The sequence below is a fragment of the Olea europaea genome, unplaced genomic scaffold (assembly GCF_002742605.1).
Source record: "Olea europaea var. sylvestris unplaced genomic scaffold, O_europaea_v1 scaffold1372, whole genome shotgun sequence".
NCBI classification, from domain to species: Eukaryota; Viridiplantae; Streptophyta; class Magnoliopsida; order Lamiales; family Oleaceae; genus Olea; species Olea europaea.
This window is the reverse complement of record NW_019231229.1, coordinates 26,105-50,307: the sequence shown is the minus strand read 5'-3', so window position 1 is coordinate 50,307 and position 24,203 is coordinate 26,105. Positions and strand designations below refer to the sequence as shown.

Genomic DNA, 24,203 nt, shown 5'->3' with positions numbered 1-24,203 from the left:
GTTTGAGATTATGGATCCGCCTCTACGTCAATCCGTTTTGCTTATTCTTGTTATTCTTCATCCTTTTTTATCTTTTTAGCTTCTATTCATTATCTCTCTGAACCCTCTTCTTATAAAGAGGCAATTCTTGATCCTCTTTGGCAGCAAGCTATGGATGAGGAACTTTCTGCTTTGCATAAGACTGGTACTTGGGATTTGGTCACTTTACCTTCTGGTAAGAGTGTTGTTGATTTTCGTTGGGTGTATAAGATCAAGACTAATTCTGATGGGTCAATTGAGCGATACAAAGCTAGGTTGGTTGCAAAGGGATACTCTCAACAGTATAGTATGGATTATGAGGAGACATTTGCTCCTGTTGCAAAAATGACTACTATTCGTACTCTTATTGCAGTAGCTTCGGTTCGTCAATGGCGTATCTCTCAACTTGATGTTAAAAATGTCTTCCTGAATGAAGATCTTCAAGAAGAGGTTTATATGGCACCCCCTCCTGGTGTTTCACATGATTCTGGGTATGTTTGCAAGCTCAAGAAAGCTTTGTATGGTCTCAAACAAGCACAACATCGTCCTCTGTTGTTCAGGCGATGCATTTGCAAGGGCAGAGGCCAAAGCAGTAATAGGCATAGGCTGTGGTACAGCGGCATCACGGGGAAGCATGCCACCCATGTCATATGGAACAGAAAGCATGCTTCCAGCAGTACCAGGTATGGGTACATCTTGCATATTACGACCAGGAGGATATTGATACATCCGTCCCCTTGGAACAATCTGCTGCTGCATCAGTGTCATGGGTTGCTGCGTCTGTTGTAGAGGACCAGCACCTCGTCTGCCACCAGGCCTTTGACCTTGCTAACCCTGTTGGACTAATGGCACAAAGAAGTTGGGCATGGGCGATCCACCAGGACGCATTCTAGGAACGAGCTACTGCTGATAACCAAATCTAGCCTGAGGAATCATAGCAGGAGGAGCTTGCCCATAAAATAGTTGCTGTCCAATGCCCGGAGCACCAGGAGGATACATCGGCATACGCGGAGCAATCGAAGGTGGCATTGCAACTGGTCTTTCTTTCTTCTGAGATTTGCTAGATCCTGCATTTGGCTTCCTAGCTTCATCTTTGACATAGAAAGCCATCGAATCATTAACACCAGAAGTGTCTACTGTCATGTTCACTTTCCTTTGGTTCTCCTCTTGCACCAACAAAGCAAATACTTTGTTAATTGGAGGAATTGGATCCATTAACAGCAATTGATCTATTGTTTGGGCGAATGACTCGTGTAATTCCATCATAAATGCAGCATTTGCGAAAACTGGGCCTGTAACCTAGCCCTTCTCTCTTCTTTTTGCTGCGCAACCGCAACATATAATGGCTTGCTGACCACCACTTTCCCATTCATCTCAGTAAGTGCTCGAGAAGCTTCTTCAGGAGTAGAGAAGGCAACAAATCCAGATCCTCTGCTTACTCCACTAGGATCTTGCATAACCTTGCATGATGTAATTGAACCGAACTCCGAAAACATTTCCTTCAGTTTTCCGTCATCAATGCTATCATCCAAATTTTTTATATATAAATTAACTCCTTGATATTTGTCTACAGCTTCCTTGGCACTCTGCTCAAATCGACTTTTGAGTTCTTGCTCTCTTTCGTATTTCTTCTGGGCTTTGCCAATGTACCACTCCTTATCATCAATTTTTGCCCCATTTAGAGCTTCAACAGCTTTTGCAGCATCATCGGCATTTTCAAAATTGACGAACCCAAAACATTTTGACTTTCCGTCTGCATCCCTCATGATAACAGCACTAGTAATTGTTCCATATTCACCAAAAATTTTCTTCAAATCATCATCTGTAGTAGACTCTGCCAGATTTTTCACATAGACATTATTGAACTTCGTCCTGTCTGATACTGATTCTCTCTCCTGCTTACGAAGGAAATGTCCCACATACACTTGCTTATCATTAATAAGCATGCCATTTAGCTTGTCTATTGCATTTTGTGCAGATTCTGCATTATCAAATTGGACAAACCCATAGCCTTTTGATTGGCCATTAGGATCTGTTGCTATCTTGCAGGAAAGAATGTTCCCAAAGCTCGAAAATGTGTCATGTAATGCTTTGTTATCAATTGATTTGTCCAAATTCTTTATAAAGATATTTGCTGTTCCACTTTTACGGATACTGGGATCCCGATGAGAATACATGATTCTAATTGACTTATTATTGAGAGGAGTGAAGTTTAAAACCTCCATAGCCCGTGCCTCATCCTGGGGGCTGCTATAGTTGACGTAACCATAGCCAAGGCTGCGCCGAGTGCTGAGGTGACGACAAACCCGAACAGAAACAAGTTTTTAGATCAAAACTCAGTCACAACAGTAAAGAATCAAGTTTGGAAGCTGAAGAACCTCAATCGCAATATCCAAGGACTCAATCGGATCAAAAATGTAGAAATAGAGATCAAATTTGCACATGAAAAAAATATTTTCAGAAATTTAGGAAATCCTAATTTGACCACAATCATGGTTCTCAATGTTCTTGAAACTCTATTTTATATCTAAATTAAGGTATACAAATATGGATCTTGCTTTCAAATAAAAGGGGAGAAACTAGATTTACATTTTGAGTTGAAATTATACATCAAAACACATAAATCGTCAATATTTGCACCTAAATTTGGGGATTTGGAGATTGAAGAACATAATCGATCAGGATATATACAATCAATCAAGGAAGAATTGAAAATCTTGGATTAATTCTTCAATCATTGAATTGAACCCGATATTTTATTTTATTTTTTCATATTTTATTTCAATATTATGATTAGCTAAATTGCTTGTTGTCAGGATGGACTATGTAAGTTAGATTGACATTTGTTTAATTCGATAGATTTCATGCCAATTTGTTTGTCTATTAATTATTGTGGGTCAAAGTGATATTATAATTGATTGATCGTCAATTACATGATTCAAGGATAATATTGAGACTGAGAGAGATATGTATCTAATTCGTGAAATAAGTAACATATGTTTTGACAAGAGATTGAAAGATACTTTTATAGCTTATGCAATTATAATTCGATTATTAAAATTGAATGCTTTTGCATGTGTAGGAATTTATATAATTAATCTGAGCATGTGAATAGTGTTAGTTTTGCTCCTAATATATTACTAACTAAAATTGATTAATTCTATCGTTAATCCATATGAGAAATCGGTTAAATAAAATTGGATTAGATGAATGTTAAATAATCTAAGCGAAATCTTAATTCCTAACCACTAAATCCTAAAAAGCCCTCCACAAACTCGTTAAATTAGATTAAATTAGTATAATTTAGTTCGACACATAAACACTTAAATTTGATAATTAATTACTAAAGAAATTTAAATTGAAGCTAGATTAGGATAAAATTAGAAGTAAATATTTAGTGCTTGTGGGCACGATTTTGACTAAAAACTCACTTTATTAATTGTCACGATTCACATAGTTGTGAAATCAATAGATCAATGATGAATTTGTGCAAGTGTGTGTGAGAGAGCGAGCGATTGAGAAATTCCTCTAAATCCCCAGATATGCTTGGTACACTGTACTAAGCAGTAGAATATACAAGATTTTAACTTAGTTTGCTCCGCTTATTTTATTCATTACTCTCCACTCTTCTATGCTTCATTTTCTATATTGATTATGTTAACATGAAAAAACAATGACATTTTGCTTTTGATTAAATTTTGGTGATGTTATTCGAACCTCCAGTTTTCGAATTGCAGTTCAGCTTTTGGCTGCTGCAAGTTCTCCCAGGCAGTGATTTCGACTTTCTGTCTTTAACTTCTGTCAAGTTCCTTCTTTCATACCTTGTGAACTCGACAATTAAGAATTACTAAACACGTCCAAATATCCCTACATATTAGTCAACCGAACCATGCTTCTTGAAGGATTCACAGAGTTCGATTTTCGTCATAACCAATGGACAAACCATTAGGCACCAAAACTCCAATCATAAGTGGCAACTCTTCGACCTCAACTGCCTTTTAGGCTGCATAATCGAAGTCCTAAATGCACCATGAGACCGGGCTCTTAATCCATCTCTCGGTATGATCCCATTTCAATGGCGAAGCCCTTCCAATACTCACTGGGATAAAGGCAGAAACACTAATGTGCCCACAGATACTATTCGTATGCGATGGCACTCGTTTTAAACTCCAACCCTTTGGAATTCCTCTCTCATTTTCACCATTTATATACTCTGGATGAAGTAATTCAATTTTCTTTCGGCCTTCTTCCTTTCGTGATTTTCACCCTGGTGTTTGTGATAAGCTTCTAGATAGGTCGATTCAAGTCCAGTCGATTCATATTTATGAATAGTACGAAATTGTCATGGTTTTGATAAAATACGAATCTGATGTGCAAGTGAGACGGCGTGTGATCATAGCTGAAATGCCGATATGTGTAAGTTTGTATCTGCATATTTTCTAATCCTCGAACTGGTGGCCATTTTTTGTGGGTTTGTGACCAATTTGGTGTCCAAACTTATTATGAATTTGTTTGTATTTTTGCCAAAAGAGGGCTCCTATATTTTTGTACTATTTACGACCTCCTTGAAAGAAACAACTTGAAGAATCAATCTTAGGGAGTCACATCACACCCTTTATATCAAACATTAAGAAATCGAGAGAAATGTCTAAGCATGTTTAGCCAAGCTTAAAAATGGCAAAAATTACATTTAACTTGGACTTTTTAAGAGTTCCATACAATTAAAACGTTTGGGGAATTCGATCAAGGCCTTTTAAGTTTTTATCTAAAACTAGTTAAAATTTTATCAACTGATCAAACTTTTTTAGAAATTTGATTGCAAGCTTCAAAAGATTTGTAGGTTCTCCACCTAAAAAAATTAAATAAATAAAAAATAAAAAATCCTTGCTTTGAAATATACAAGTTGTTGACCACCTTTTTTGTCATGATGGCTCGGCCAACAAATGATAGCTCCATGTAGATAACTCTTACACACTAGAATGCCATTAGTTGCTTATGCCCTTTTCTAACGTGGTGAGTAGGCCGCAAGCACTTCAGCGGTCTAGTTAGTTGATAATAAGGGTAGAATATGTTTCCCCCTAGGTGTCGGCTTTTACGGCAACATTTAATGCTGTAAAATGTGGCTGGTAACTTTCAACTCAATCAATCATTAAAATTTGTTTTGAGGAGATCCTAAGTCGCTTAGGGTGATGGAAGTGATATTTTGACTCTGAAGCTCCTAACTGACTTTGGCCATAAATGATTCGCAAAGCCTTGGATAGGACGAAAAGTCTCTTCGATTAGTGGAAGTTGGTGTGGAGGGAGAGTGGGCCTAATAGATTTACTCAATTGGCTCCCACATTGGTGATGATTTGGAGCTAAAACCAAACCAGAAGGCGTGACAATTACTACTAGCATGTCATGAGACTCATGGCACTATTTTCACTATTACTAGTTTAACATTAGCAATAATGTTACATTGAGCTGTGCAAGTATATGATCTACTATGATACATGATAGACCATTTCCATATTATATTTTCTATCTGGGGCGGACCTAGAGCTTTTGTGTTGTAGGGTCAAAAATTAAAGTGTAATTTTTTAAAAACAATATAATTTTAATGAAAATAAGTTACCATGCATTTTGATACTTTGAAAACGTCTTATGACTATATTATTATCAATATTATTAAATGAATTTTAATACTTGTGTAATTTTTTCTACCATTTTATTAAGAGATGTTGAGCTGATGACGAGTAAATCAAATTCAATGTAGGAAGTAAATGAATTAAAATAAAATTCACTTTTAATCTAGAAAGTAAATAAAATTTAAATTTAATGCAAAAGTAATGCGAAAGTAATTCAAATTACATTTAATCCGTAACGATCCTAAAATTTAACGTCATATTCCATGTAAATTTCCTAATAAAATGATGTAAATTATATTGAAAAATCTATCGTTAAGAAATAATAAACGTTAATAAAATAATTGAAAATTTTAAAGAAATGACGAGTTAAATGGCTCTTTTAAGATGTACATTTAATGTATATTTAACTCTTGTAAATATCCATTTGGATCATTCAATATAACTATAATATAGTTCTCGAAACGAGCTTCTAGATGATGCAGGAAATTTCTAGATTTGAATATTATACGATCATCAGCAAATTTTGAAAGTTAGCATATTATCGAAATTCTCAAAATATTAGTTTGGAACGATCTACTTTGATGCGTCGTAACTTTTATTATGATCGGTCGTTTCACATGCTATTAACGAGCAAACAACTAGGCCATAAGCATTTCAAAATGGCATTAAGGATGCCATGTTTCGACTTCATTTCTCATCCCGAAATGAGTGCATCAAAGTAAGCCATAAAGGGTTAAAACAATTATTTTTTGGAAAAAAAAAAAACAAAAATTTTGTGGGTCATTTGACCCCATGTGGTTTGCCTCTATTTACTATGATGCATGATAGATCCTCTACACATTATATTTCTCTTTATTGCCATTATGTGTAATGGAAATATTGTATTATATTATAGTTTAGTTTAGTCCATATTAAAGAGGAGATGCTGGAGAAATTTTAACAAATAAATACAATATTAATCTTTCGAGGCAATTTGTAAGTTCTCGTCTATTTGGGATCAAATTATATTTTTGAGCCCTCACTTATTGAAGATGTTACCTGTTGGCCACGTCATCACGACAAAAAAGAGGTCAACACAAGTGTACCATATTCAAACAAACAATAAGACTAAATATACATACATCACAATTATTGTCTCAAATAGAAGATGTCGATAGAAAATGTTACTTGATTATTAGTACAATTAAAATATATACTATATTGTACAAGAACTTTAATTATCCAACACATGCAATATTGAACCATATGCCAATTACTCAAAAATAGTACATTATTTTTCCTTCACTAAATATGTCAACTTTTAACCAAGCATATTGTTTATGAAATGTACACAGCCCCTATAAGTTACAAACTTGTATATATAGTTACCATTAATCTTGTAACATGTTATATTTCGATATGTATGAATCACTTTATGTCAAAAGTAAGAATATTTTCTCCCTAATTCTCCTCACTTGATAGTTTCCTTTATTATTTTGTATTCTTATTTGCTTCAATTTGCAACAATTCTAATGATTTTAAACAATAATCTTTTATTTTAATGAATGTTTATGAAAATATTTTATAAGTCTATAAAGGTTTATCAAAATCTATTGAAGTCCTTAAAAATTTAAAGGCTATATGAAAATCTTCGTAAGTATGTAAAATCTACAAAAGTCAGTAAATTAAACTCGACAAAAGTCATTCACTACAACAACAACAAATATCGTAACAGTATTTGATAATCTAAATTAAACAACTTTTAATATCCAAATACATTTCAATAAATTACCTTTTTTCTTTTTTTACTTTTAAGTAAATAAGCTGTTTTAAAACTTTTTTTCCCCCTTTTAACAGCAAAGAGAGCTTAGAAGACCATAAAAAATGTATTTAAATTCTCACTTTAGCCGATAAAAAAAAAAAAATTTATATATTAAAAACTTATTAACTTATAAGAAACTTTTACGGCTTAGTAAAAAATGCTGATGATCAATACAATATTTCAATGAATTAAATAACACAAAGTCCAACTTTAGAACAATCAAAACGTTCATTAACAGAAATCAGTCATCTTCACTTTAAGTTTCAAAATGTAATGAAAATTCTTCCAAAATCAAGAAAAGAGCTAAGGAATACTCTGCTCCTTTTTTCCTAGGCATGATTTCGATTGAAATACTAACAGAATAACTAGCTATATATTTGTCGAGAAAACTACCATGGAGCGTTTACCTCTTCTTGGAACACAAGTTCGTATCTCTCCGCCTTTGATTTCAAACTCTCGATTTCAGCATCGAATTTCACGGATACTTCTTTCAATTCAACAAGCTTCGCTTCAAGATCTCTGATCTCATCTTCGGTTCGAGCTCGCTCAGTTTTAGCCTTCCAGTATTTTTTTGCATCTACAGCACCTTCAGAATCGAATGCCAACTTCAGCAGTTTACCTAGACGTGTCCACAAAAATCCAACATTCAGCCCCAAAAGTTCAAAAGACCTAAGCGACTTTTCCCATACTTCAAAATCCGACCGAGGAGTTGTTAGTTTGCAAGCTTTTATAGCATCGGCAGTGTTGACAACTTCGAAAATCATACCAGCTACTAACTTACAGTAGAGGCCCGGGAGAAGTCCTTCGTGAAGAAAAGCATTCTTACTGCAGCACAGCTCGTAGTACTTTCGCCTTACAGGTTCAGGAAGTTCGGAGTCAATGCATACCCCATTCACCACAATGTGGAATTCTTCGAAGCTTTTAACGTCTTTAAAATGTATGGAGGATCCAGAACACTTTGAACCCCCAAAAACTTCAGAGGCAACCTCGTCACTATCGATTCCAGACTGTTCCTCAGGCTGCCCAGATTTACCTGCCTTTTGTTTCTTTTTCTGCACAACTGTCAAAGGTAGAGATTTTGGACGACGCTTTCTGATTTTTACATCTGCTGTTCCCTCAGCTTTATTGTTCGATAATATTTCACAATTAGAAAAAATAAAAATAAAAATAAAAAATAGCAGAGAACAGATAATGGAGCAAATTGATGCCAGAAGCCAACAGAAAATGGCAAGGTGTGTTCAGTCATCCTTTACCCTAAGGGTAAAATACATTGGTGGTCACTGAATTTTTTCATGTTGTTCACTAAACTTAAACTTAATTATAATTTGGACGTTCCATACATATTCGTTAGATTGATTAATAGAAAAGGTGGCATTAGGTTTTCCTTTAATCAAACTAATGGATATGAACAAAATGCGAAACTGTAAATTTGTAACGAATTTTCAAGTTCAGCAACTCAATTGAAACCAAAAAATACCAAGATCAGTTACTAACCTGCCTCACTTTGTTTAGTTTGAGAGTCCAGTATTAGAAGGCTAAGAGCACCATCTACTTCAGTTAAATTGTTTGCCCTGATTATATACACCTACAGAAGAAATATTGCATGTATTGCTATAGTAAGTAGAATGAAGAAACCAGTAAAGAAAACATAATGCTGCTAGAAATCACCTTAAATCTGCACGGTTCAACCAGCTGAAAGATCAGAACGTCTCCTTCAAGCAATTTATTTCCAGAAACAAACTTCCTCCATCCAGCACTTAGTCCTGTCTTGTTTGCAATGTACTTAACTCCAAATTCTTCACCGTTTTCATCCTCAATAGTAACTGTAGTGTCCTTAGTTGGCAAAAATAACTTGCAGAATGGCATAGGAAGGCCCTGGAGAGAAATGGTAGTCAAAAAGAAAAGACAAAATGCATCTGACACTCCCATGTTGCCAATGGGCATCTATGGCTAAGCTTAGAAAAAGTAAAGTTACTTTTAAGTAACTTCTTGTCTCCTAATATATTTGGATAGCTTACTATTGAGTAAAAAAATGTAGTCTTTTATAAGTAACTCTTCTATTAATGTCAAAATAAGTAACTTATTCGCGCTTTGACTAGTTTATTACTTCTAAAATGTACTAATATACTCGTAGGTAAACATCTTAAACATAATCAGATCCACCTGAAAAGATCATTACCATCCAAAAACAACTTGCAACATGTGATCTAACTAGTGTCTTCAAAAAGTTAGGGTGTTCATTCCCTAAACTCGATTGAAACTCCTCTGCTCGAATCATAGTCGGTGATTTCACTTGGACTGGAGTCACTGCACTGCTTGACCCATCATTAGTGGAATGTCCATTACTGTTTCAAGTGATGTAGCAGGTCATTTTCAAAAGTAAGCATGCAGAATTCTCCAGAAAAAGTTATTTTTGGAACTGAACTAACCTTATCAATGTCCCAGAACTATCTCGTTTCGCCTGCTAATCAAATGTCATGTTCAGACATTACATATATATAAACATAAATATTTTGTGTAAAAGGACGAATAAACAAGGCCATTTGCCAAAATATCAAAGAAGTCTGGATGTGGAATTACCACATCATAAACAAGGTTAATCTATATGTATAAAATGCTTATCAACGAGACACCCTAAAAATAAATGTCAATTCTAACATGAAGACACGAACATGCAGCTAGTGTGTTGTAGTGTGAAGCAACAAAGAGCCACAAATCCTTAATTTCTTAAGGCCATTTCAACAAATCGTTAAAACCCAGATTCGAGCATTGTCCCAAATTTCCAATGTAACAAGACTACTTACAGATTTTGGGCATTTAGAAAAAACACGCAAAAAAACTAAAGGCAAAATGTAAAACAAGAAAAATAAAAAAGAGAAGCTACATCTTTGGATTTGGACGTGGAGGGCTTCTTCCTCCGCCTTAGAATGGGCGACATCTCATCATTTATCTCCTTTGGTTTCCTCTTCCTTTTACCCTTAAACAATTAAACCAGATCTAATGTCAATTGGACAAATTCATCCACATAATTAAACAGCATAAATCTTCTTATTAAAATTTATAAACGCGCAAATCTTCGAATGTTCGCCATCCCCGATGAGGGTTGTGTTAGGTTGACAGTCATAAAAAATTGTCAAATCTTATAAACATGAATCCACAACTATTTATAAACATGCGCAAAAACAAACTTACAGAAGCAAGAACAGGGTCAGTTACAGAAATGGGTGAAGGGTTCAGAGGGGAAGAATTCTCCTTCGTGGACTCCTCCTCTAGCCTAATACACACATGGGTATGCTCCATTTCTTCCTCCTTTTTCATCTCTCGATCATCACCAACACGATTTTGTTGATTTTGATGCACTATTTTCAGTCTCATCACTTGTAGAAAAAAACCCAGACGGATAATGGAAGAAAAGGGGCAAAGAACTGATTAAGTGGGGAAATGGCAAGTAAAGTAAGTTTTACGGGTATTGGAATATCTGAAGACTAGAAGGAAAAATGAAAGAGTCCCCTGCGGGGGTATTGGAATACCTGACGACTATAAGGAAAAATGACAGAGACCCCAGCGGGTGCGGGTTGGAGGAAAGTGTAAGCAGAAAATATGGTCGTTTCCTTTGCAGATGGTATAATGTGGTGCCATGTTCGTATCATTCGTGGACTGTTATACCAAAGTCAGTGGTGACTTCAATATCAGCAGCCTTGTTGGATAGATTGGACTATTTCGATCAACATCTCTTGTGGCTCGTGTTCATAGAACGTTCAAATCTCTTCTTTATTCACATATTTTGAGAGGCTGAAAGTATTATTTATGTATTTATCATTCATTTGTATTTATTATAATTTGAATTGTCTTGATAGTAAATGGTGATACGACACATTTTAATCGACCTACAAGGTATTTTTTGAGTAAGATTAAAATTTCATGGGATTCGGTGTGGTTGAAATAAAAATAATATGACTAACTGTTTATTTATCTTTGAACTTTTTCTATTTTTTATGTCTCAAATGGGAGGGAAATCCTCCCTTTTACAAGCGAAACTCTCCCTTTGAATCGCCTCTATCTTGTCAAGCTACATGGTGCTTCCACTCCCTCTAAGGTGATATATCCGAGTTTTATTTCGGGGTTATTTTTATCAAGTCTCATTGTGGATTCTTCATTCCCACATTCCATTTGTGAGATCGGCTTGATTACTTCTGTCTCAGTGCATCTCTTAGGTGAATGACATGTATATACACCTAGTATCACGTATCCTCATACGTGTAAATATTATGATCCTAGGAACAAGAAACTATTTATAAACATTTTTCAAACATGAGATTTTTAGATGACATAGTAACAATATAATATAAAAACTGATTTTCCAAAAATAAAAAGGAATAAACCTAGAAAGATTATGGCTTTCAAATAGATAGTTTCGAATCTTACTTGACACCAATTTTCTTACATTACACTATCTAAAACTGGTTAACTGAATTGGTCAAAATCGACCTTCCTATGAACGAGATCAACACCCATTTAAGACCAAATGACCCTAATTGAAAAAGAACGTGTTAATCTATAGATACTCAATTTTTTTGTACGATGGTATACAAAATCAACATTGTGAAAGTGAGTGTCGGTAAAATTTGATGTATGATTTATATTCTATTTTTTTAATTAATGTGTAAATTACCAGATAGAGTTTCAGTACCATTCAAACCTAATCGAAAATGCTAGAAAAACTATTCCTATACAAGTAGATGGTATCTTGCGCACAAAAAATTAGGGAATTATGATCAAAAGACAAATCTAAATTATTCACCTGTACCTTCTTTGAATTATCAGGCAAAATTTTTTGAAAAATTTATCTTCAAACATGTGGTTTTTGTTCCGTTAGTCTCTTTCCTTTCAGGTACCGAGCCTGAGGTAGAAAGAGCGATAAAAGTTCAACAACGAAAATGATGACAACTTCATTTATAAAATGACTTGCACTCAAATTTCAAATCATATTTTATTAGCAGAGAGAACCAGAGATTGCATGAGCCTCGAAAATCTTTTGTTTCATTATCATGTTTACGACCTTGACAAAGTGAGAAATATTTTTCAAGTAAATGAAAGTCCGAGCGCGTAATTCAGGACTATGAGTCGGCACTCGGCACATCAGTTAAAGAATTGAATGCATGCATTCAAAAGTACAAGTAGCACTCAAAAACTTGTTGACCATATAAGAAATGTTGAACTATGAGCTTCAACATATTAAAAACATTTCTACACATTAACACGCCATTTGAATCTCCAAAAAGGTATATAAAGAGTAAATCCTCAGAAGTCGCAAGAGAATATACCCCTTTTCCCTGAGGCTTTTACTCTTTTCACCCTCAACCCTTGCAATGCCCCTTGGGGTATAGCTTAGTAGAGGTTATCTCACGCCTTGTTGGCAACCGTAGTGTGGGGGTTCGATTCCTGAAACATGGTATTGGACTCCTTGTAGGCGAGTGTACAGGCAACTCTTGTTTCCTAATTTGTTGGGACAAATCCCACGATCTACCTCCCTCACAAAGTACTAGGGGCGAGGTGTCCGAGCCCTTAAGATTGAAGTTCAACCTTTTTCTTTTTCCTTTTTTTTTTTTAAACAATCCACCATTTCTTTTCCTTGGGAAACGCACCGAGACAAGGATTGTATAATAAAGAGTGGAAAACACTAAATACCAAGATTTTTCAGTAAATTTAGATAAAGAAAGATAAGAAGACTTTACATCAAATTTTTGCATGAGCTCGCATAATTTCTTATATGAACATAGAATTTAATAGAACATGAAAAGAATCTGTTTCTTATCCTATGCTGGAATGATTACAAAAGAAAAATAAAAGAATCACATTTGGACTCAGATGTGTTTCTTATTCAGAAGAATATAGCATAGGTTACCAAGGGAAAACATTTTAGAAAGTAGCTCATTTTAGAAAAAAATATTTAAATCGAACACAACGGCTGTCTCGCCAAAACAATAATATATGCTCCTGTAGAAGGTCTGAAAATCCATTCATACATCTAAAACAATTCGAAAATGAAAAAATACAAAATTATCTCTGTCCGCCACATGTAGTAACAAGAAGCTCAAAATTAAAACACATTTTTTATATCATCTAAATCATTCTCGCCCTCCAATCGAAGAAATACATGGAACCGGCCATTTATCGGAAATGGCCTTTGACCATTTAAAAAAAAAAGTTAAAAATTAAAATAGAAATTTTATATACATTTGTCAAAATTGCCCTCATCTTCAACAAAGATAGGAGAGGACTGGAAAAAAGAAAAAAAAAAATCGCACAGTCTTTATAGTCAGGATTTGGTCAAAGTTGACAACCTCACAATCTACCTAATGCCGATCACCACAAAACTCGATCATTATTTTCAACAAGGTTAGTTTTTTTCGTGGGATAAGAGATTGGTTTTTCATTTTACATGTTTTGTGAATTTGTGTTCTTCATTATTTAGGTATCTTATCATTTCTGACAAGATACAGCCGGCCTCGATTTGGGTCTGTAAACAGTCGAATTGGGTCCACGGTCCTTTTTTACAGTCGATTAGGGCCGATTGTTTACTATTTGGGCCGTTACAGTTGGCCTATTTTTTCCTCATTTTTTTCTTTTGTTTAATTTGTTTTGTTTTTATTATATATATATATTTTTTAAAATAGTTTTAAAATTTCTCAATTGTTTTATTCATATTATAAATATTTTTTTAGATTTAATTTTTTTTTAATTTTGTCTTTCTATGATAAAACTTCATTTTTTCAATTTTAGTTAAATAATATTTATATTATTTATTTAGATAATTTGTCATCAATAAATAATATGAAACCTAAAATGTGAGACTGCGACTAATTTTGTAATTGTGATTTACAATTTATTAAATTGTGGCCAATTAATTTGATAATTTAACTGTGAAATAAGTTGTAACCTACAAAATCTGTGATTTGTGAACGAAAATAATACGTGATCTATTGATTTGATAATTTGTAACCTATAAAATTTGTGATTTATGATTGTATCTAGTATGTAACTGTAATCATAAGCTATATAATATTATGATCTTAATATATTTAATTGATGAAATATTTCTAATTATCTATTTAATTAATAAAATTTAATCATGGCCTTATTTTTGAAATTTTAAAATAAATTTCATAATTTTGAAATTGTATTATTCAACATCTTAGATATGTATTGTTCCATAAAAAAATTATAATTATAAGTGGGTGCCAATATTTACATCCACAATTCTTATATATATTCATCCCACTTTATATATTTCCATATTAAAATTTTAAAAATTTTGAATATTTGTTATGAAAAGAGAGAAAAAGGGAAGAGGGAATAAAAATAATGGACTTGTGTGTGTTTTATTAAAAACCAAAGCCATATATTTCTAGGGAAGTATCAAGGATACAACAGTAATAATTTTAAAGGTTCCAGGGGTACAATTGTCATTCACTAATAAATTTACTATTTACAACAATCCCCATTGAATGACATATTACAAAATATCTGTCTCATTAAAACTTTGTTTGATAAAATCCAATGGAACAAGAAAATTAAATGAAGGAAAGGAGTAAAGTTATTTTGGAGTATTAAAATTAAATGCTGTCTCATTAAAACCTTGCTAGAAAATACAGTGGGATAAAATCTAATAGAAGGAAAAAGAGTACGGCTACTCCTATTGATGTTGATTACTGAAAATCTTTGAGTCGACACCTTCCAATCTCATGAACCAATTTTTTGAATGTAGATATCGATAGTGTCTTTGTGAATAGATCCGCCACATTGTCGCTTGAGCGAATTTGTTAGACATCAATCTCATCATTCTTTTGAAGCTCTTGCATATAAAAGAATTTTGGAGAAATATGTTTCATCCTATCACCTTTAATATAATCTCAATTAAATTGTGCAATATAAGCTGCATTGTTTTAATACAAAATTGTTGGCTATTTTTTGTTGAAGTTAACCCGCATAATGATTGAATATGATGGGTCATGTTCCTCAACCAAACACATTCTTGGCCTGCTTCTTGGATTGATGCTTGTAAAAAATTATGTTTAGGGACAGGGCTTCATTTCATTGCCTAGGGTCTCAAAATTCTAAGAGTAGGCCCTATGCAACAGCAATGCCATCATAGTATTAGGGTTTGAGCTCCTTGTTGTTCCATTCAATGATAAACTCTTTGAATAGATCACGAGCAGAATTGGAAGAAAGATCTGAGAAAAATATTTTCCTCTCTTCTTTCAGCCATGTAGAAAATTCATTGTTCTTGAAGAAATAGTCTTGTAATTTTATTTTCTGAGAAAAGGATTAAAAAAATGATAAGAGTTAAGAAAATAAGTAGAGTGATTTGAGATAACAATTATTTCTATTATTGCAATAGCTTTACATTACAGCAGTTACTATTGTGGCGAAGAAGAACTTGTGCACACTAACACATGCAAAGTGCCCTGAGCAAAGCGGGGGTTCAACAAAGAAGAGAGGAATAAGTTCTCAAATCTCAATAGGAATTTATACTACTCATAAAGATAACAGAATTTAGTACTACAAAGACAATCATAGTGAGTATGATTGGGCCAGAGAATAAAACACTTTTTTTTTCTAAAACTAAACACAACAATTATCTTTTACTGAACACAATAGAAATTCTCAGATTCATCAGTAAAAGAAATCAATAAATCAAATTATAAATCATCACAAACACAAGTAAACATAATAAATTAAGCAAATCATCTTATAATAACACTAGATTCAAATTCATCAAACCTACTAAATTCATGAAACTCCCAATACATTTTCAAAAACCCTCTTCATGTATTGCTATATTTGTATGTATTTTCTCTAACAATGACATTCCTTTCATTGTTTTATTAAATTCTTTGTCTATTGAAGTTCTGAATATACATTTTAGGTAATTTTCTCTAATCTATTAAGGTTTTAGTTAAACACAAATTCTAAAAGAATTAAAAAGATTTAAGAGAATTTAATGATAGTGGATGAATTTAGAGTTATATATTTTTATTTAATTTCATATATGTTTATTTAAGTAAATTTACATAAAAGAGCCCCAGGGATGAAGAGTAATAGAGATTATAGATATTAATCACGGACCTATGATTTTGAAGAAGATAATTTTATTGAATGATTTGAAAATGCAAGATTGATAACACAAGATTGAAAATGAAGATCAAAAAATTGAAAATTTTAAGAACTTTAAAATATAAGATTTCTAAACTTTCTCGAAGATGTTTTATCTCCCGTTAAAACACAATTAAAATAGTACATTCCCTACACTATGAACGCGATAATTTTTGTATTCATCCAAGTAACTGAGTTCATATAATCATTTTGAATGCTTTTTTGAGTCTCATTTGCAATTAGTTCATCGATATCTAGTCCATAATAATCGTCTTCATTACTTTGAGCATAATCTGTCTCTAAATCTGATTGAGAAGAGTCATCAATAGATTTTTATTTTTAGGAAGAGGCTTCGACTAAATTAGCAATTTCTTCAAAAATAATTGTCAATTCTTCCAGAGTTTTGCATTGATTGAGTATGGTAAGAAGCCTTGATTTTTCTGTGAGGAAATTAGCTTGTTGTTCTTGATCTTTTTTAGAGAGTTTTGTGATGCCGATATTTCTCTGTTCTTGAATCCATGACCTATCAATTTTGGGACAACAATTAGTCTCATGAAAATCTAACCACCATTTAATTTTGAATCTTCTAACAATCTTCTTGACACTAAAATTTGAATCTGTATTTTGAATAATGTGAAAATTCCAGCAGAACATCCACGAGACTTTGAGATGTAGTGCAAATTGAAATAAAAGATTTTCTCGAGGCTTTAAAATTGTTTTTTCCTCATTCTCGAAGTTTTCGAACATTTGACAAGTAAGATTGGGCAAAATTATTTTGTCTAGATCAAAATGGTCGAATCAAGTTTGAGACCATTTTGGAAATTTTGTATAACAAGCCTGATGGAAAAGGGATAAATCAGGAGTGTGTCACTAGTCTAAAATAAAAAAACATTGAACCAGGCATCTTTATAGTCAAAATAATTAAAATAGGTTTTGAATGCATCATCTTTTGATAAGTTCATTCACTTTTCTTCCCATGGGTGTTGCCACCAATCTTCGTAAAAGAATACCCTTTGAAATGATATTTTTGAAAAATCAATATAATTTGGTTTTTGAGAGTTTGGCGTATGAGTTATTATGGTTGATCCTAATTTAATTAGGATAGTTTCATAATAAGCTCTAGTCTTTTTTTATATTTCTTGGCATAAAATAGAATTGAGGGGGTAAGATATCTTTCAGGCATTCATCAAGCGATAAATATCTATGGGTCCATGAGGTTTCCATTTCAAAAAAAGGATATTTAATTGGTTTAGTAAGGTAATGGAGGGATTTTGTAGGTTTAATATTTGGTAATTTTTCAGAACTTGTCAAAATGATTTTTTTGAAGTTTGAAAGTTTTTCCTCTGGAATTTTCTTGCTTAAAGGAGTACTTTGGATAAGGGGTTTTGTTTTATGAGAATTAGAGGAGGATCCATAGGAATTTTGAATATAATCATCAATTGTGAGTAAAGGCACTAGTGTCGTTTGATAGCGTCTTAAACTTTTCTTACTGCTAAAGTATGCTCGTGACTTCATGAAGAGGAGCACATATTAGCCTTATGTTTTTTACGAAGTCTGACATAATTAACACGGTCTAAAATCATTGCAAACTAAATTTGTTTAAGATTTAATCAGAAAATTTGTTGGTGAAATATGAGCTTCTTCGGAATGGAGTAATGGTTCCTAAATGGATTTTACAACATAGAAACCTAATACGTGTTTGACAAAGAACAACTTTCTTAGCAAAGACTGCTAATCCATTTTTCTTGACTATATAATGAATGTATTTAAATGTTTAAAATGTTGTTCTATACTTTCTGAATAAATTAGAACATCGTAAATACAAATAATGATAAAATTTTGAAAATGATTGAAATAGCTTTCATGGATTTTTGAAATTCTAAATGAGCATTTTTTATACAGAATGGTATAACATTCGATTCGTATTGTCCAAAAGAAACATTGAATGCAGTTTTGTATCTATCTTTTTCTTTAATCTGAATTTGCCAAAATTCTGATTTCATATTAAATTTTGAAAAGAACAATTTTAATAATCTGTTTAAAAGATCTTACTTTAAAGGCAATGGATATCTTATTCGTTGGAGAGCTTTATTAAGTGGTTTGTAGTTTATGAAAAGACGCGAAGCACCTCGTTCAATTTCAATAGAATTATTGACATAGAATGCAAAGCAACTTCATGGTAATTTACTTGGCCGAATAAGACCTTCATCAAGTAAATATTTGATTTTCTTGAAACAATGATCAAGTAATCTTTTATTCATTTGAATGGGAAAATCAAAATTGTATGAAAGAGAGATAATATGTATCTTCCTATTCCAAAAAGCATTGGGAATAGTAGAACATATTTCACTTTTAATTTCATTTTGAAATTGTGAAATTTTTCCGTTTATTGAAGAATTTTGTAATTGTTTTTCAATCATACGAAATATAATTTCTTCTTTAAGAAATTTTCCTTTTATTGAATATGATTTCTGTTGAAATTAATGTTGTTAATGATTTTTGAAATAGACGATTTTTTTTAAGAATTTACATCTTTATAGTAAGGAGGATTTGTGAATTCGAAAAATATTTATTGACCACAAATGTTTGTAGTAAGACCCCTTGAATCTACTGGAACATGATATATTTGAGCAATAAAAGGAGTTTCAAGAATTACTTCTTTTTTTAAATACGAGATACAATATATTTTTGAAACAAATATTTAAATTACCAACGTGTGCTTTTGATGGTTTATATTAAATATTAAGTTTTTTTCCTACTGGCATCATAAAGACTCTCAGTAGTTTTTTCAAAATATTTTGTAGGCATTAATTCTTCCCTGAAACCATTTTGATCAACTCTCGAATCTATAAGGACTCTATAGGTAAATTTGAATTCTTTTGTTGACGATAATGGTCATATTGCAATACTACTTTTGAAGTTGAACATTAACCTTTTCGTCTTCAGAGTTAGAATTTGAATGGTAGGCATGAGATTTTTCAGCACCTACGAAAGATGGAGGAGATTTATGATCATATTCACGTTCTAAATCTCTTGTTTTAAATAGTACGACTTCCATCTGTCTTTCTTTCATTTGACGTTCAAGAGTTGAAATTCGAGATTTCATCTCTTTTATCTCTGATCTATCACAATTAGATGTTTTTGAAGATTCAGGTTTAAACCAATTTGTTTAGCTTTACATATTAAATGGTTCAACTGTAGTTTTTGATGGTAAGAGAGAACTAATTTTTTTTCGTAAGTTGAGGATTCTCAATTTTCTCAACTATAGCTTGAATAAGTTCTTCCTCTTTAGTAAGAATGTTTATGATTTTTACATTCACAAATCTCTTTACATTGGCTTGAAGAAGAGGATGAATTTGAATTTGAATTTGAATTTGAATTTGAATTTGAATTTGAATTTGAGCTAGTTTTAATATCTGAATCTTCTTGGTGTTGATAAACCTGTTCAATTTCATAGTCATATTCTTCTTCTGAACTAGAATTGATAAGATTGAGAAGTTCAAGTTTAATATCTTCACCAATTTGAAGATTAATCTTTCTTTTCATAGGACATTTATTAGTATAATGTCTAGATTGTTTGCACTTCCAACAAGTAACATTGGAAGTTTTTTAAAATATTTTCTTTGAAAATCTCCTTTTAGAAATATTTTTTGGATTAGGTTTTTGAAAATTATTTTCTTTTGGAAAAGATCTTCTCATTATATTAGAAGGAAAATTTTTCTTTTTCAATGAGGAACAATCTTCTCAAAACAATATTGTTCATAGAATAATCCTAGTTCTTTATGACTTTTAGATTGTTTTGATTTTAATTTGGCTTTTAGTTTGAGATCATTACAAAGGGCTAAGCCTTCTTTATTGACAAGATTGATGTTTTACCATAACTAAGATCTGCATAAGGAATAAGGAATAGTATCTTGATTTTTACTTTTAAGTAAGACACGACTTAAAAACATGTCTTTGAAACAATGAAAATTTTGAAGTTTAGGATAATTGAGATTCATAAGAATATCAAATTGTCTATTGAGTATATCCGCTGGATTACCAATAAAATGTTTGATAATACTAAAGATGAGAGTAATGAAGCTATCGTTTTCTCCTTTATCAGTAATAGCATCAAGAATCTTTTCTCTTTCTTCCTGAAGGAGGTAATTAAATCACCATTGTTTGAGTTGTCTAGTAAATCCAATGGCCAAATTGCTAGTGGCGATTTTTAATGAAACTCCTCTACCACCATAAGCCTTATAGCACATGCCCATGGCTTACATCAATTGAACAATTTGATATTAAGTTATACCATCAATATTCCATTCAACAACAACATCTCCATCATATGTCTTTCGGAATTTTGACTTTTCTTCGAAAAGTAAATATGGAGAACTATGTTGTGGATAATAAGGAGGAACTTGTGAATATTGATTCTTGTGTCCTTTTAATTTATTGATGTGAGGAATTTCATTATCAATAAATTGAGACTCAAGTTAAATTCATTTTCAACCAAATATTCTTTCAGTATATAAACACAAAAATTTTCCATATTTTTTTTAAATAAGCATTTTATATAAATATATATATATATATATATATATATATATATATATATATATATATTACAAAACTCATTTTCCTTAGGTACAATGATACGATATTGTTATATTATTTGACAGTCATTTTAAGAATGAAATATGAGCAATCATAGATACATCATTTTATTTTTTAAAAATATTTTGATAGTAAATTTTTTTAATAAATAAAAATTTGTTTTAAATAAAAATCAGTTTTATAACAATATCGTATATATATACATTAATTATGTATCTTGATTGACAAGATTGATATTTCACCAAATTTTTAACTATGCATTATAAAAAAATTGAAAAATTACAAAAAAAATTACAAAACTCATTTTCCTTAGGTACAATGATACGATATTGTTATATTATTTGACAGTCATTTTAAGAATGAAATATGAGCAATCATAGATACATCATTTTATTTTTTAAAAATATTTTGATAGTAAATTTTTTTAATAAATAAAAATTTGTTTTAAATAAAAATCAGTTTTATAACAATATCGTATATATATACATTAATTATGTAACAATTTATATACTTTATCTTTAATTTTTTTATTCTTCAAAATTTAATTACTAGAAATCTTGATGTTTGTAAAATGTATTTTTCCTAGATGAAAAAGAATATTTAAAAATAGAAAATGCTATGTAATTTAGATGACGGGACTCGTTATTCTGAAATTGGATCATTTTTGTATTTTAACAATTTGTATTTTATAATGATATGTTTGTAATTTTTTCAACAAAATGTAACTTTCGTTATCATTTAATAAAGAATAGTAGTAAGCAAGATACAAATTTAAAACTACGGTTTGTAAAGTGTGAATAAACTCTATATAGATGGTATATTTTGCAACTTTTCCTATATTAGATACCTTTTTTAATTCACAAGTCAAATCTATATTTTCTTAGATATTCTATCAATAATGTAAAATGTCAAAAGCCAAACTGTATAAAAATCATTAACTTAGGAAGCTTCCAATATATGTATGCATTGCTATTATGAGCAATGACTAGTCAAGGATAACCATTTTCTAGAGAGAGAAGCAAAGATATTATACAATTTTAAATGTCAAAAGTTTTCTATAATAAATTTGATTCAAAAAATTTTAATATAATAAAAATTGATAGTTTGAACATTGTATATTAATCAATTTTAAATGTCAAAAGTTTTCTATAATAAATTTGATTCAAAAAAATAATGATAAAATATAATTACATAGCCCTTGTTTAGTGAAGATTAAAATCAGATTTTTAATAAATTTTGATAAAAATTGATGAAATGTATGATTGACAAGTCGTCAGTTCCATAAAATATGTGATTAAATTTCATTATTGACTTTAACTATAATAAAAATTTAGATTTTAATTTATATGAAAAATGAACATAATATGCAAAAAAAAACGTATGGTGAGCTGCGAACAAATTTGGGTAAATGTTTTTAAGTAATATTTTTAAGGGCTATGCTCATCCCATGTGAGGAGTGAGGATACCCTATGTACAAAAATTATTTATAAGTAGACTTTTCCTTTTTTTTTTTTTTACAATATGTGGTAAAGTTGTTATCAATTGTCAAATCAATGGTGTAATATTGTTCATATTAAATTTAACAATACAGAGTGAAATAACATAAAGTTAACATGGCGCAATAGTCGTGCCATTTAAATATTGTGTCCCATAAGTATAAAGACTTTTGTCTTTGCTTATATTTGATGTTGAATTTATTAAAAATATTTTTTAAGGAATACGTTGTTAAAAAGTAAGAAAAATTTACGGATCAACGTATAAAATTATTTTATTGAGAAAATATGTCCTTGAAATTGAATTTATACAAAAGTAAATTTAAAAAATTCGTATTAACCATGAACTTAAAAGGACATAAGATGCTTCATTTTTCTTCGTAGCCATTGACCAAAAAAAAAAAAAAAACACTATTCACGTGATCTACAATTGAAATTGGAGAACGCCCTTGCTGGATTTAGATAGAAGCAAAATTTTAGTATCTCTTAGTAAGGGTTGATGAAATGTGTGATTAAAAAATTGCGAACCTTATGAAATATATGATTAAAATTAATTATTTAAATTTATAATCCAATTTTTTAGTTGAACCAAATAGGAGCTAAATGTAAAATACAGGCTGAACCAATTTTTTTGGAGTTTATTTGATTTTTATTTATTTATTTATTTATTTTAAATGTAAAGATGATAGATGATCCCGGAGTGTGAAACGGTTGGGGTTGTATTTTTATGTTTGTCTTTTGAAATTTCACCCTAATTCCCCAATAAGATTTGAACCCAAATTATTGACTTTATAAAAACTGCTCTTCTTTGAATATTTGAAATTTTCTTTAAAATAACATTTTCTTTCTTTAAAATTTGGATAAGTACTAAAACAATGTTTCTTATTCAAATAGAGAATAGCAACAAATTAGACAATACGAGACAAGGGATATCATATTTAAAACAACGTGTTATTATTCACTATTTCAAGACGATATAGCCCCGTTTGATCCCCATTTTTTATAATGAAAATGAAAGAAATAATGTTTTGTTGAAAAAAATCAATGGTTAAAAAAGAAGGAAAATTTTTTAATTTACGTATAATATTATTTTATGGAAGATTGTGTGGTTGAAAATAAGAGAGAAAAATAGAATGTAATTTAATGGGGGCCAAACAGAAGCATAGTTAAATGTCAAAATCTGAATGAGGACAATCATTTATAGTGTATTATGAGTTTTAAATCATCCAAAATCGATACTCAAAAAGGCTGACAAATGATAATTTTTTTACAACCCTTTATAAATGGTGCAATTCAAAATCGATGAAAAAACTCCCAAACAGGCCCCTAAGAATAGCAAATCTCGACTCATTAATTTATAGTGTACGTATGGACGTATACTTTTTTGTTCCATCTTCTACGTTTAATTGAATCTAACATTTAATGACACGTACGATGAATTTGTAGTTCGAGTTGAGTGCATTAATTAAAAAAAAAAAAAAAAAAAAAAAAAAAAATATAATAAATTAA

The 24,203-nt window shown here is 31.2% G+C and overlaps 1 protein-coding gene and 1 pseudogene across 3 annotated transcripts; both read right to left on the bottom strand.

Moving 5' to 3' along the window:
• Window positions 1-495: 495 nt before the first annotated feature.
• LOC111375399 lies at window positions 496-2,342 on the bottom strand (annotated as a pseudogene).
• A 5,288-nt stretch (window positions 2,343-7,630) lies between these two features.
• On the bottom strand, window positions 7,631-11,181 carry LOC111375390 (B3 domain-containing protein Os01g0234100-like). Of its 3 annotated transcripts, XM_022998209.1 has the most exons (8): window positions 10,977-11,175; window positions 10,639-10,823; window positions 10,331-10,423; window positions 9,876-9,910; window positions 9,626-9,791; window positions 9,115-9,321; window positions 8,941-9,031; window positions 7,631-8,566 (listed from the first exon to the last, which is right to left on the bottom strand). In XM_022998209.1, exons 2-8 carry the CDS (start codon window positions 10,819-10,821, stop codon window positions 7,836-7,838), a joined length of 1,506 nt encoding a protein of 501 aa, XP_022853977.1. In that variant the 5' UTR covers window positions 10,822-10,823; window positions 10,977-11,175; the 3' UTR covers window positions 7,631-7,835. The 3 variants fall into 3 exon arrangements, with proteins under 3 accessions (XP_022853977.1, XP_022853979.1, XP_022853978.1); XM_022998211.1 differs by having other exon boundaries at window positions 7,631-8,506; window positions 10,639-11,181; XM_022998210.1 differs by having other exon boundaries at window positions 9,876-9,907; window positions 10,639-11,174.
• Between the last annotated feature and the right edge of the window lie 13,022 nt (window positions 11,182-24,203).

Coding starts and splice junctions, on each gene's coding strand:
- LOC111375390 (XM_022998209.1), bottom strand. CDS start 10,821: ATGAGACTGAAAATAGTGCATCAAAATCAACAAAATCGTGTTGGTGAT. Junction 10,424..10,638: donor CTGACCCTGTTCTTGCTTCT/GTAAGTTTGTTT, acceptor TAATTGTTTAAG/GGTAAAAGGAAGAGGAAACC. Junction 9,032..9,114: donor TTGAACCGTGCAGATTTAAG/GTGATTTCTAGC, acceptor TTTCTTCTGTAG/GTGTATATAATCAGGGCAAA.